This window comes from Erythrolamprus reginae, chromosome 1 (genome assembly GCF_031021105.1).
Source record: "Erythrolamprus reginae isolate rEryReg1 chromosome 1, rEryReg1.hap1, whole genome shotgun sequence".
In the NCBI taxonomy this organism is placed as follows: Eukaryota; Metazoa; Chordata; class Lepidosauria; order Squamata; family Dipsadidae; genus Erythrolamprus; species Erythrolamprus reginae.
In genome coordinates, this window is record NC_091950.1 from 349,094,223 (window position 1) to 349,108,864 (window position 14,642).

General features: G+C 41.9%; 1 protein-coding gene across 1 annotated transcript in view; it reads right to left on the bottom strand.

The window, feature by feature from the left end:
- Positions 1–12,216, bottom strand: part of AARS2 (alanyl-tRNA synthetase 2, mitochondrial) — a 48,765-nt gene extending 36,549 nt beyond the window's left edge. Inside the window, exons 1-6 of the mRNA XM_070734243.1 lie at positions 11,962–12,216; positions 9,408–9,596; positions 8,363–8,508; positions 6,021–6,215; positions 4,157–4,301; positions 1,069–1,214 (exon numbers count right to left, since the gene is read on the bottom strand). Of these exons, the coding sequence (XP_070590344.1) occupies positions 1,069–1,214; positions 4,157–4,301; positions 6,021–6,215; positions 8,363–8,508; positions 9,408–9,596; positions 11,962–12,189 (1,049 nt within the window). The 5' untranslated portion in view covers positions 12,190–12,216. The remainder of the gene's footprint in view (positions 1–1,068; positions 1,215–4,156; positions 4,302–6,020; positions 6,216–8,362; positions 8,509–9,407; positions 9,597–11,961) is intronic.
- Between the last annotated feature and the right edge of the window lie 2,426 nt (positions 12,217–14,642).

Below are 14,642 nucleotides of genomic sequence, written 5' to 3' on the forward strand. Positions count from 1 at the left end.
ATCTTTGTCTCCTGGGGCTGACTGCGCCTGCCATGCACCCCCCACCGCGGAGGGAAAGCATTTGGCATCGGCACCGCCAACCCCCCCTCCACAAGCAGCAAAAGCCTCTGCGAATGAGCCGAAAGGCAAACGGCGCACCCCGCCGCTTAGGCTTTTGCTGCTCCTGGGGGGGGGAGGATTTTCTCCTCCCCACCCCCCGGCAGCCAAACGTCGCTGAGGCTTTTGCTGCCCCCCCCCCCAGGAAAGAGGTGCAGGAAAGCAGCGTGTTAAAAGGCGCGCTGCTTTCACGGAAAGCAAACCCGGCTTTCCTGGCAACGGAGGATGACAAGCAGGATGAAGCGGGGTGGAGCAACGCGAGGCTCAAGCAGGCAGCTTCCGCGCGTTTCTTTCATCGGAAGAGGAGGAGAGGGAGCGGATCGGGCGGGCGGGGGCAGCGCCTTCTACTGCCGGCGCCTCCCCGCCCCCCTGCGGGCAGGCAGGGGAATGGGGACTGCGCGCCCATGGAAAAGGGCACGCAGGGGGGGGTATTTTGGGGTGCGCGGGTAGCGTCGGCGGCGGGCAATAGCCGCGCACCCCAAAATACCCCCCTGCGTGCCCTTTTCCATGGGCGCACAGTCCCCATTCCCCTGCCTGCCCGCAGGGGGGCGGGGGCTCCCACTTGCAGGAGCCACCTCGCGGCACACCTGGCCATGTCTCGCGGCACACTAGTGTGCCGCGGCACACCGGTTGAAAAACACTGGCTTAGTCGATGGCACCCGGAGAAGGCCAACTCTGTGGGACCTAACCGGTCGCTAGGATTCATGCAGCAGAAGGCAGTCCTGGAGATAATCTGGTCCGATGCCATAACTTGTTGGTTTTACAACTATATCCTTGGTATGCTCCATTTCATGTCTGCTGCAGTCACTCTTCCTCCACTAATCTTTGGGAATTATTCAAAATTGTAGTTTCCATTTGTCCCGCCCTACTTCCTCTCTCCGTGTAACTTTCTCTCTCACAACGTCAACCTGAATATTCTCTCATCACTCAGTCCCAACACTTCTTCCCCTCAATATTGGATGTTTTCCTTACTCGGCACCAGCCATGCCTGGGAAAATCCCATCCGCAATGCAAACAGACAAGGCACGCACGTGATCTGCCACCACTCTGTATGCCATGTTCACTCTCCCCGGGTCAGTTTCGCCAACCAAGCCTTGGTAACCAGGTCCACCACAGCCCTGAAAGATAATAGAAGACACTGAAAAAAAAATATCACACAAGAATATGCATGTTCTATTTACTGCATTTTTTGGACTATAGCGCTTGGCTTTTGGGGAGGAAAACTAGGGGGAAAAAATCTGCCTCTGCTTCCCAGCACTCATCCAGTATTCATATGGCCGGTTTGCTGTGGCCCATTTGCCACAACCCATCCAGGGCTGCCCACTTGGCACTGCCCAGTCACTGCCGCAGCCCATTCACCACAGCCAGTTCACCGCTGCAGTATGTTCTAGAACAGTTGATTGACACCAACACCAACTCCCCTCCATCATAATATTCGCTTTATAAGATGCACAGACATTTCCACACAATTTTGGGGGGAGAAATTACCTCTTATACTGAAATAAATAGTGTTCCCTCGATTTTCGCGGGTTCGAACTTTGCGAATAGCCTATACCATATATTAATTAAAAAATACTTCGCGGGTTTTTTCCTATACCACGGTTTTTCCCGCCTGATGACATCATACGTCGTCGCCAAACTAATATTTTTTGCAAATAAATAACAAAAAAAATTATTATTGTTACTTATGTTTATATATATCAGGATCACTAAGTGTCTTATTCAATGGTGAGTACCAGTAATAATGGTGAGTAAATGGTTGTTAGGGGAATGGAAAATGGTAATTTAGGGGTTTAAAGTGTTAAGGGATGGCTTGTAATACTGTCCATAGCCAAAAATGGTGTATTTAATTCCGCATCTCTAGTTCGCGGAAATTTGCGGGCGGTCTTGGAACGTATCCACCGTGAAAATCAAGGGAACACTGTACAGTAATTACTCTAAATTGCACCACTTTTCCTTACTTTTTTCTCTTTAAAAGTTTAAATGGAATGCTCTTTAAATGTTTATGTGGTGGTTTTTTTTAAAGAAAGGTAGACCAAAAATATTTCACCAAACTAAAATGGGCCCATTCCTCTATCTCCATGCAACACATAAAACATATTTGGGAAGTTTAATGCATTTGTTAAGTTTATTCGACTGTCTCTGTGTCTTTTAACATTCTAACATCCATCTTCTAAAAAGATCCTGAGGAAAGATTTGCCTGTTGTAGTTTACAGATGGATGTCATGTTTGAACTTCTTCTGAATCGACTCTGAAACATTGCACAGCAATAATGACTAAGTTTTCTGGGGTTTAATTTTGCAGTTTTATGCCACACTAAATTCAGTGACACTTACTTTTGTAAAGACATGTAAATGCCTACTGCAGAAAAGTAGTACTGATAGCTAAGAGTGGGATAGGAAAGCTATTCCCAAATATAATAAGACCCATATGAGAACATTTTTTATAGTCCTTGGAAGCTGCACTTCAGAAAAGAAGCATTCAAGTGCTATCAGAGCTGGTCTCAGCTTGAACACACAGCAAACTATTTAAGTCATTCTATTGACTTTTTTAAGGCTTCTGCCAGAAAAGGAGATGCAGCAACTTTTGATCTCTTGAGAAATAAGCGTTCTAGCATATCTCTAGCAGTCTAGAATCCCTAGGGCATACAAATTTAAATGAATGAATGAAAATGAATGAATATCTGGTGAACCTTGGTGAGCCTCAAGATTTTGTTGAATTCCAAATCCAATAAACACTGCCCAGTGGTGATAAATATTACAATATAAAATCTAGTGGACCAGAGATTCCCGTTCTTTCTCCAAGAAGTTCGTCGTGTACCACTGTGATGCTGTCACATTAGTCTTTCTCTGACTTGAGGCTTATGATAGCAATTGGGACCAGAATGACCATTGCTAAACAATATGATTGTAGAGGACAATTGCATTGCTTAGTGTTGGCAGTCCCAGTTGATTTGTTAACTGAATCCTAGGCTTGTTGACGAAAAAGCTTCCTTCCTTTCACTGGCTTCTCACAATCAAAGTCAGTGAGGGAACTAGTAGGAAGTTTTAAGACAGGGGAGAAGGTCAGGTCAATGGATGCTGCCAGGTAGGGGAGGGAACAAGAGTATGTAGGAGTGCAGAGGAGGGTTGGGGAAGGTGCACGAAAGGGATGAGGATGGGATGTAAGGGGGTGTACAAGACATGTGGTAGGGGTGTGCAAAAAGCATAGTGTGAGTCAAATGCACAAGGAGCACAACACGGCTCAGGAAATGTGCACAGGAGGCATGGCACAGTCAGGGAGGGTACACAAAGGTGTGTGAAGGGGGTGCTACAGATCTGGGCAGGTGCATGAGGATGTGTGAGATGCACTGCACAGGTCCAGACAGGAGCTCAGTATCAAGAGTTGCACTTTCAGAAGCTAGCCAGCCCAAGCAGCAAACCAGCCCAGCCAGCTAACCAACCCAACCAGCCAGCCAGCCACAGACCAGTAGATATGGAGTTGAAGTCATCAATGAAACACAGCAGCAGTAAAAGTCTTGGAAAAATATATTTGCTTCTTATTTATACTACTACTGTATACTATCTTTACTATACATATATCACACTAGTATCTCACTAGAACTATCTTAGTTACAATAACTCACAGGAACCAACAGATCAATACAGCAATTTCAGAGCACACTTCACACAGGATCAGAGATCAGAGAGCGAGCAGCAAGCAAGTGAGCAGAGAGCTCTTGCATATTTAAATACTTATCACCTAATGAGGTTGCTGCATGCTTAATTGCCTCAGAATGACTCAGCATTCTCTACGTAGTCCTTCCTTCTTCATTGAGATATTACCACAGGATATACTTAATCCTGACATACAGCTGTGTACGAGAGGCATGATCTGGGTTGGGAAAGTGTGTGAGGTGGAGTAGCAAGATCCATGAAGATGTTCTTTAGATACATTTCAAATTGATGTAAGTCAACGCAATCACAGTCCTTCCCAGTTCTTAACTGGGGCCCACTTGATAAGACTGTACATACAAAACTTCTAACTTTCAGCAGAATTATTACACCACACTGCTCATCACCTTATGGATGGCATCCAGGATCGGGGTGAAGAGGTCTGTGTCATAATTGGAGCGTTTGTTCTGAAGAACTGTCATCAACCTTTCTAAGCCCATTCCGGTGTCTACGTGATGCTGAGGCAGATGGTGTAAACTCCCATTGGCCTGTCTAGAATCGTATCGGTGAACCAAACAAAGGAAAAATGGCACACATTAATCAGAGACCAAGACTCCGAGTCTTCGGAGAGGGGTGGCATACAAATCTAATAAATAATAATAATAGTAATAATAATAGTAATAATAATAATAATAATAATAATAATAATAATAATAATTAAGACTTGTTTTGCCAAAGGGAGGAGTATGGGAATACTGCAAGAGATTGAACTGAAATTGGAAAAAGGCACCAGGAAAATTGATGAAGACATGTTACATGACTAAGATTAGTGGGAGATTATTTATTTATTTCGACTTCTACGCTGCCCAATCCCGAAGGGTTTATGCAAAGGCTCTTGTCCATCATAGATTAGGACAACACTTTACTATCATTCTATAGAAATAATTTGTTCAGTGAGTAAAGGCAAAGCATGAGTAAAACAGTAAGGACACAATTTTTTGTACGTTATTTTTCCAGAGCTTAATGCTACCCTTTTCTCCCTTAATTTATTTTGTTTTCTGATACCTTCTTCTTTCTCATTGAAGAAGCAGACTGCAGGAATAGGACAAATTACTCTTGCTACAGATCTGGGCTGATCTACCTGTCAAGCTGGTGCAGAAGCTGGTGATAAATTAACGGCTTGCCACACTATCTATAGAAGGCCTGATGTTTATGGGAACTCGGGAGGGTGATTTTCATGACGGAACAGATGCAGCCACAATGCATTTTTTCAAGTTAGTTCGGATGTTACCTGGATGTTATTTATTTACACTTCTATGCCACCCAATCCGAAGGACTCAGGGCGGCTTACAACAACGATATAAATGCAAAACAATAAAAAGAAGTCAAATTTACAATCTAAAAAACTATAAAACCCTAATGAAATACCCATAAATTAACCAATCACAGCAACCTGCATACTAATCATTCATACGATTTGGCCATGATAGTTGTTAAGCCAGGTCTTCGTGGCCTTACGGAAGGTCAGTAGGATGGGAGCAGTACGGACATTGGGAGGGGGGGAGTTGATTCCATAGAGCCGGGGCAGCAACAGAGAAGGCCCTCCCCTGCGGCCCACCAACCTGCATTATTTAGTCTTTGGAACTTTGACACTACAACTGAAGACTTTTGAAACCAGGACATTTATTTATTTATTTTTATTTATTTATTAAATTTGTATGCCGCCCCTCTCTGTAGACTCGTGGCGGCTCACAGCAATAGTAAACACAATGTAAAATACATAAGCTAAGACGGGGGCTTTTGGCTGAAGGTTGCTAACTCTGACAGTATCAACACATTAATGCAGGAAGTACAGTCACTAGAACCAGTACACAGAGTGGCAGGGTAAAAAAATAAAGGATTTTAAAATTATTTTGTAGATGATGGGGGAATGATGGGCAAAATGAATAGATGAAGATTTGCAGAGACCTTGCCAATCCACATAAAATTAGAGCAGCCCTTCAGCTGACAAATTACAATATAATGGGACAGGGGGGATGACAGGGAGAAGAGGAAATATATATTTAATATAAATAGTTGGACTGATAAAGCAATACTGATTGGTGTAAGACTTGTGAATATTTATTTATTTATTAGATTTATTAGATTTGTTTAAAAATTACGCAGCTGCCCAACTTAACAAACTCTGCACATTCTATGCCATGCAAAACTTTGCTAAGATGTCAAGCTATGGCATTTATATAAAACTCTAGCAGTAACATCATAACATACCTGTTGTACTGTATGAAAACGAGGTTCCAGATCTCTACTACATCAGGACTTCCCTGATTCACGAGTGCTGCTGCATTTCTCCCACCACCTATATGATCATAATGGATTTCTGTGCAGGGCCCACAGGGACCAGTGTCACCCATCTCCCAGAAGTTATCTTTCAGGTGAAAAGGAAGAATATGACTAGAGGGTACCCTGAAAAACAATAACAATAAAAAAAAGAACAAGCAAACAAGCAGAGCAGTTGGTGAGTGGAAACAGCAAATCCATATTTTCCTTCTTTTCTCCTAATGCCCACTGGATCTATGAACTTCATGGACTGGAACTCGGAAATCTCAAAATGGGAAATCTCTGTTTCCAGGCTGCCACTTTGCTGGGATAGGTGAACTTAGGTAAGTTACGCATGGTTCATTCATTCTGCTAATGAATGTACTAAAGTACAGCTAGAGGGATTTAAATTATTTAAAAGATATACACCAAATAAAAGAAGAGGTGGAGTTGCACTATGTATAAGAAATAACTTCATCTCTACAGAAATTGAACACGACAAGCGGAGAGGGGCGGAGAGGGGATTAGAACTGCCCCCACCCTCCCTGTCTTTCGTAAACTACTTAAGATTCATTTATGCCGCCAGGCATGGGGGAGTTAAGATATTCCTTCCCCCTAGGCCATTACAAGTTATGCATGGTATGTTTGTGGGTATGTTTGGTTTTATTATAAGGGTTTTTAGTTGTTTTATTAATTGGATTGCTACATGCTGTTTTTATCATTGTTGTTAGGCGCCCCGAGTCTGCGGAGAGGGGTGGCATACTAATCAAATAAATAAATAAATGAATGAATGAATGAATGAATGAATAAATAAATAAACAAATAAATAAATCCAATTAATAAATAAATCCAATTAATAAATAAATAAATAAATCCAATTAATAATAATAATAATAATAATAATAATAATAGTCATTAAGATGACAGTGAGTATATATTCTACCCCTCACCCCCAGCCTCATATGAATGCCATACATGCTTACATTTGAACTCAGAAACTGGTTTTGATTTGTGTTGCTTCAATGTCAACTGCATACTCACTGGTATATAGAATTAATAGCATTCATCAGGTCACCCTTTAGCTGCTTGAGCTATTAATGATCCATCTGTTAATACTTCTAAGACATTTGCAAAATATCTGTCACAGAAATAGCTTTTAAAAGTCATCTAGTTCCCACTTAATGTAAATGATTGTTATTATTATAACTTACAGTGATCCCTCGATTTTCGCGATCTCAATCTTCGCGAAACGCTATATCGCGATTTTTCCACCCGATGACGTCACTCCTTTCCTTTCTCATCTTTCTTTCTCTCTCTCTTTCTCTATCTTGCTTCTTCCTCTCTCACACTCTCTTCCTCCCTCTCTCATCTCTTTCTTTCCTTCTCTCTCTTTCTCTATCTCTTCCCCTCTTGCTCTCGAGCGGCAAGCGAGCAGCCGGGCGGGCGGGTGAACAGGCAAGCGGCAAGCGGCAAGCGAGCGGCTGGGTGGGCGGGTGAACGGGCAAGCGGCAAGCAGCAAGCGAGCGGCTGGGTGGGCGGGTGATGGGCAAGCGGCAAGCGAGCAGCCGGGCGGGCGGGTGAACGGGCAAGCGGCAAGCGAGCGGTTGGGCGGGCGGGTGAACGGGCAAGCGGCAAGCGGCAAGCAAGCGGCTGGGTGGGCGGGTGAACGGGCAAGCGGCAAGCAAGCGGCTGGGTGGGCGGGTGAACGGGCAAGCGGCAAGCGAGCGGCTGGGTGGGTGGGTGAACGGGCAAGCGGCAAGCGGCAAGCGAGCGGCCGGGCGGGCGGGTGACGGGCAAGCGGCAAGCGATCTTGGGGTTTCCCCTTTGCCTGGCCGGCGGGAAGACCCAGGGAAGGTTCCTTCGGCCGCCCAGCAGCTGATCTGCTCCGCAGCGCGGCGGCAGCGAGGAGCCGAAGATGGGGTTTCCCCTTTGCCTGGGCAACGGGGAAACCCCATCTTCGGCTCCTCGCTGCTGCCGAGCTGCAGAGCAGATCAGCTGCTGGGCGGCCGAAGGAACCTTCCCTGGGTGCCGTCGGCCACCCATGCAAACTCCACCATCTGCGCATGTGCGGCCATGAAAAAAAGGGCGTGCATGCGCAGATGGTGTTTTTACTTCCGCAACCCTACATCGCGAAAAATCGATTATCGCGAGGGGTCTTGGAACGGAACCTTCGCGATAATAGAGGGATCACTGTATATCATTTGAACATATATGTTGTTGTTGGCTTTTGGACCATGATTAAAAAAAACCTTAAAGTTTCTAAAATTTATTTACATTCATTAAAAAAACCTTACCCAAGTGTAAGCCATATATCTCTACACTCTTCATCAGCACTTAGACCAAGTGTGGCATCACCTCCAAAATAAGTGACATAAAGCTGATCCTTTGGAATTTCATAGACTTGTGTCAGGAGCTCCCATGCCATCTTACATGCTTCCTCCTAAAATAAAAAAAAAGTATGAAAGCAATGAAAAATAATAGTTAAATTGTGGGGTAAGAAAACAACTCCAGATGCTCCAAAGAGAACAGACTATAAAGTTTGATACTAGCTGCTTGTAGCATAAATCAAGGACAACTTGGTGAGCAAATAAAATGAAAACATGAGACTAAAGAGATTGGTGAGATCTTTTCCCAGTCTCTTGCAACTGGATAACCTCGGATAGATTACTCTCTTCTCTAAGCTATTGGGGAGGATATTCTAAATTCTTTGAAGGTACAATATAAACAGATAAACAATTAGTGTCATTAACGGCAGGCTAGAATTCTGCAAGGTGCTTTTGGCTGTTTATTTCTATACAGTTGTTTAAATAATGTTTTCTCAGACTAGTGTCCTCTGGATGTGGTGGATTATAACCTTCAGCATGTTTAATCAGCAAAGCCATGCTATCTAAAACTGATGGATGTTACACTCCAACACATTGCGATACACATTAGCTGAAGACAACTGGTTCAAACTATTTAGATCAGAAGTGAGAACACAGGAGTCTCAAGTCAATATGAGCGCAAACAGCAAAACCTGTTCACTTTGCAATTAGATAGTTTCCTTGACTTGACTTATGCCTCATGCTCGTGTAAAGTGCACAAATCAGAATAGCATGATCAACCAAAATCTTTCTCAAAAAGTACTATTTCCACATGCAGAAAATCCTTTGCACTGAGAACCATAGATAATACAACAATTGTTTTACTGTTTCAATTTATGGTGCAGTTTACACATTATAAATACTGTATTTCACAAAGCAAAAAAGATCTCTGGATTGCACTTAGGTCTCAGTTAGTTACAAATTAAATTAATTACAGATCGGACATTTTTTAAAAACAAGTGTAACAATGCCTTACTTTGAAATAATCGCCAAAGGACCAGTTCCCAAGCATTTCAAAGAAAGTATGATGATAAACATCTCGACCCACATCCTCCAAATCATTGTGCTTTCCACCTGCCCTCACACACTTCTGAGTGTTCACAATTCGACGGTAACGTTTAAGCTCACTTTGAGGATCTGCTATGCCCAGGAAGATTGGTTTGAACTGGAAATTGAAAGACAATTAGAAAGAAAATTTCACAAACAAGATATTTGGTTCACACTAAGAGAAGGATTTGCTATAGTGCAGTAATGGTGAATCTTTTTTTGCTCCAATGCCAAAAGGGTGCGCATAAGTGAGATAGCCTGTGCACGGGTGCCCACACCCATAATGCAGATATGTACACATATGCTGCCCCCTGCAGGCGCACAATCCCCCCACACTCGCCCCTGCGCAAGTGCACAGCCCTTACTGAAGTCTCCGGATGTCTGGTAGGCCCCTGAAGCCTGGGGAGAGTGAAAAATGGCCAAACAGGCAAACCGGAAGTTTGGAAACAAACTTCAAGTTGGACCGCTGGGCCGTTTTTCACTTAAAGAAAGCCGAAAATCAGCTGGCCAGAATGCACATGTGCACTGGAGCTGACATAGGACAACGCCTTGTGTGCCCTCAGATATAGTTCCGAGTGCCACCTGTGCCATAGGTTTGCCATCACGGGAAGGTACATTCTCTTATCACTCAATAAACCAATCTTAGTGCTAACCAGGATTAAGAGAATCAGCTAGCAAACATTTCCCAGTCAGTACAGCAAACCCATTTTAATAATTCTACTATTCCAAATACTCTTTCTTTTCTGGTATCTGTAACTTCCTGGAATTATGTTCTTAGAATTTAAACAATGTTCGCAATGACCAAATAAGAAATAGTCACCACGCCTTGGATGCAAGGTCACTCTTTTCCCAGTCCCCTTCTTTCCAAATAATAATGTTCCTCCAAACCCATGGATGCAGAAAAACAAACCGAAAGATGCTGCTCTGTGTTTATTCTCCCACCATACCTTACTTTAGAGCAGCAATGGCTCCTTATTTATAAATCCACAACTAGCTCAGATCTGGATACACAGTGGGCCATCTGCTAAAATTTTCAATAGCTTACATACACTATATGTTTGAATGGCATTGCAAACTTGCTCCGAATATCTGAGAACAGGACATTATTTTATTACTTTAAAGCTAATCTAATTAAATGGTGACTTGAAGCAGCAACTCTCTGGATCCAGCACATTAAGTTAGCTATCCATTATGCTGGTTCCAATGGTGCTCTTGAAAAGCCAATTTATATTAAATAATGTTAGATAATGTGAATCTCTATTATTATTATTATTATTATTATTATTATTATTATTATTATTATTATTATTATAGATTTATATGCTACCCCTCTCCGAAGACAGTATAATGCATACTGGTATATGAAGCTTACTTTATTTTTATCTAAACATTTTCAATCAAATTCTCAACAGAAAAGCTGCTACAGAAAAGAACACAGAAGGATTTAGGGGTAGTGATTTCTGATAGTCTCAAAATGGGTGAGGAGTGTGGTTGGGCGGTAGGAAAAGCAAGTAGGATGCTTGGCTGCATAGCTAGAGGTATAACAAGCAGGAAGAGGGAGATTGTGATCCCCTTATATAGAGCGCTGGTGAGACCACATTTGGAGTACTGTGTTCAGTTCTGGAGACCTCACCTACAAAAAGATATTGACAAAATTGAACGGGTCCAAAGACAGGCTACAAGAATGGTGGAAGGTCTTAAGCATAAAACGTATCAGGAAAGACTTACTCAATCTGTATAGTCTGGAGGACAGAAGGAAAAGGGGGGACATGATCGAAACATTTAAATATGTTAAAGGGTTAAATAAGGTTCAGGAGGGAAGTGTTTTTAATAGGAAAGTGAACACAAGAACAAGGGGACACAATCTGAAGTTAGTTGGGGGAATGATCAAAGGTAACATGAGAAAATATTATTTTACTGAAAGAGTAGTAGATCCTTGGAACAAACTTCCAGCAGACGTGGTTGGTAAATCCACAGTAACTGAATTTAAACATGCCTGGGATAAACATATATCCATTGTAAGATAAAATACAGGAAATAGTATAAGGGCAGACTAGATGGACCATGAGGTCTTTTTCTGCCGTCAGTCTTCTATGTTTCTATGTTTCTAAGTTATTTTTGAAATATCCCAACTGCAGTTCTCCATTGCATTAGGATGCTTCTTATTCCGACTGCATCGTTTCCTTCAGCTGAACATTTCCCCCCTCCTTTTTGCACTTTGAGAAAAATATTCTGGAAGTGTAAAATGTAAAAACGCAATGCATTTCTGAGCAAGTACGCCGTTTCTTTTTTCTTTTTAGCAGCGAAAAAGATGATAAACGACGCGGCACCCTAGGAGCGGCATTTAATACTGTACCAGGAAAAAATAAAATAAATTTTCTTTGAAAGGAAACGAGATAAGCAATCCCATCAGAGCCGTCAAGGGCAACGGCGGAACCCTTATGCGAAGCTTGTTCGTTCCGCGGCCGGTTTAGGGAGCGTACCTGGTTCATCCCCGCGTTCACGAAGAGCAGCCCGGGATCGTTTCGCGGCCTCACGGAAGCCGAGGGAACGACTTGATGCCCGTGCCGCTCCTGGAAGAACTGGAGGAACATCTGGCGCACGTGCGCGGAGGACCAGGAGGCGGCCGAGCGAGCTTGGAAAGCGCTGCCATGCCAGTTGCACGGCAACCGGAGAAAGCGCCTGACGCAGCTCGGGACTCCCGTCGCCATCTTAGCTGTGGGCAGGAATTGTGGGAATCGGAGGAGGGGGGCAAAGCTTGCGAAGTGACACCGTCGACCAGTGTGTGAATGTAGAAGAGCTCCAGCTCCGTGTCGAGCTCAGTGCGTGGAATTGCTGTCCCAATTTTCGAAACTTACAGCGCTCTCTTTGTAAATTGGGGTTTCTGCATTTGCCGCCCTTGGGGAGGTGCAGACCAGAGTCCACATTCAACCTTTTCGTTATATTTTATTTATTTATTTGTTTTGTCAAGTACGAATTGGTAGTATACGAAGATATAACAATGTTTTCAGGTATAACTTTTTAAATTTTTGTTTTCCCCATACAAACTTTTTCAATACATTTCAAAATACCTTCTATTCGTATTACAATAAAAACAGTATCTCATTAGTTAGTCGTGCATAATCCCAAAAATAAATTTCTAATAAAATAATTTTCTACATAAATTTATCAGAACATTTCCCCCCCCCGAACGCCATCACTCTACTAAACAAATAATTCCCTCAACACTGTCAAACTTTTTACTAGGTCTGCACTTCTATTTCTATTAATTTTTTATCTTCAATCCTATCATCCTTTTCCTCCCACTTAGGACTGTATGACTAACTTGTTTGTATCCTAAGATTTTTATTAATATTGATTGTTTCTTCATTGCTTATTTGACACTTATGACAATCGTTAAGTGTTGTACCACACGATTCTTGACAAATCTATATTTTCTTTTATGTGCACCAAGACAAATTCCTTGTTTGTCCAATCACACTTGGCCAATAAAGTACTGTATTCTATTCTATTCTAATTCCAAATTATTTACTTTCAGTGCATTATTATTATTATTATTATTATTATTATTATTATTATTATTATTATTATTATTTATTAGATTTGTATGCCGCCCCTCTCCAAGGACTCATATGAAACTCCCAAACCTCGACCTCTAATTTTGACATCTAGATAACCAATTTTCTTCTAATTAAATTCACCATTAAATTCCTTTTAACAATTTTACTTATTATGCTTATCATCTTGCAAATCTATATAAGCCATCCGTGCCTTCTTCCACTTCTTATACATTTTTCTTTAAAAACAACAATGTTTATATACATGATACTAGTAAGAGAGAAACATTAGGACAGCGGACGGAAGGCACGCTGATGCACTTATGCACTTATTGTTGCAATAAATCCAGCTCTCCCAAAGTTTCATTTGCATTGTGTTCATTTGTGTTCATGTTGGTGGATTTGGATGTTTAGGGGCAGGTAGTAAGTACATTGAGGTTACACTAAAGGGAAGAGCGATGGCAAATAAATAAAATTTGTACATATAAACTGGGTGAAACCACACTCAATAGCAGTGACTTTGTGAGAGGGGTCTTGGAGTCTTGGTGGACAACCAACTAAATATGAGTCAGCAATATGCAGCTACAGCCAAAAAGGCCAATACAATCCTGAGTTGCATTAACATCTCTCTTTAAAAGGTACAAAAGATGACTGTGTGTAGAAACAGAAGATTGTGAGATAGTGTAGAAGCTGGACAGTCATCAATTTTATTTTTAAAGTATGGTTCTTTATATACCGTTTGAATTTTTATGCTTTATTTGGACTTTAATGGGTATACAGTGTTCCCTCACTTTTCGCGGGGGATGCGTTCCAAGACCGCCCGCGAAAGTTGAATTTCCGCAAAGTAAAGATGCGGAAGTAAATACACTATTTTTGGCTATGAATAGTATCACAAGCCTTCCCTTAACACTTTAAACCCCTAAATTGCAATTTTCCATTCCCTTAGCAACCATTCACGACGTTTACTTATTAAAGTTTATTTTAAAAAATATTTATTAAAGGCAGACGAAAGTTTGGTGATGACATATGACGTCATCGGGTGGGAAAAACCATGGTATAGAGAAAAAACCCAACAAAGTATTTTTTAATTAATATTTTTGAAAAACCGTGGTATAGACTTTCTGCGAAGTTCGAATCCGCAAAAATCGAGGGAACACTACTTCCGAATGTGCATTCATTAAATAGAGGCATCAAAGTTCAGGGAGCACCTGTGAAAAATGAACCATTAAAATAATTTAGGATTTGCATCTTTTTTTAATTGAGTGGATGCAATTTCAATACACAGCAGAAATTCGAGGAAACCACTAGGTTGTGCTGCTTCAAAGGTCTGTGTTGATTCAAAAGATAGGGGAACTGATTGAATAAAAACTGCTCTAAAAAAATATAAACAGTGAACTGGAAATTTTAGTTTTTTAACGTGTGCTTCAGCCCATTTTCATTCTGATTTTAAAGCTTTCTCAGAGTTTTTGGAGGTATACAAATTAACATAATTGTGAAGGAACCTCTGAACTAAGCTGGCTTGAATAGCACTTCCTGTTCAGAAGATATATGACTCAACAAAAGTTCACACAGATGATAGGGTAAAGAAGTAAAGATTCACAAATGAT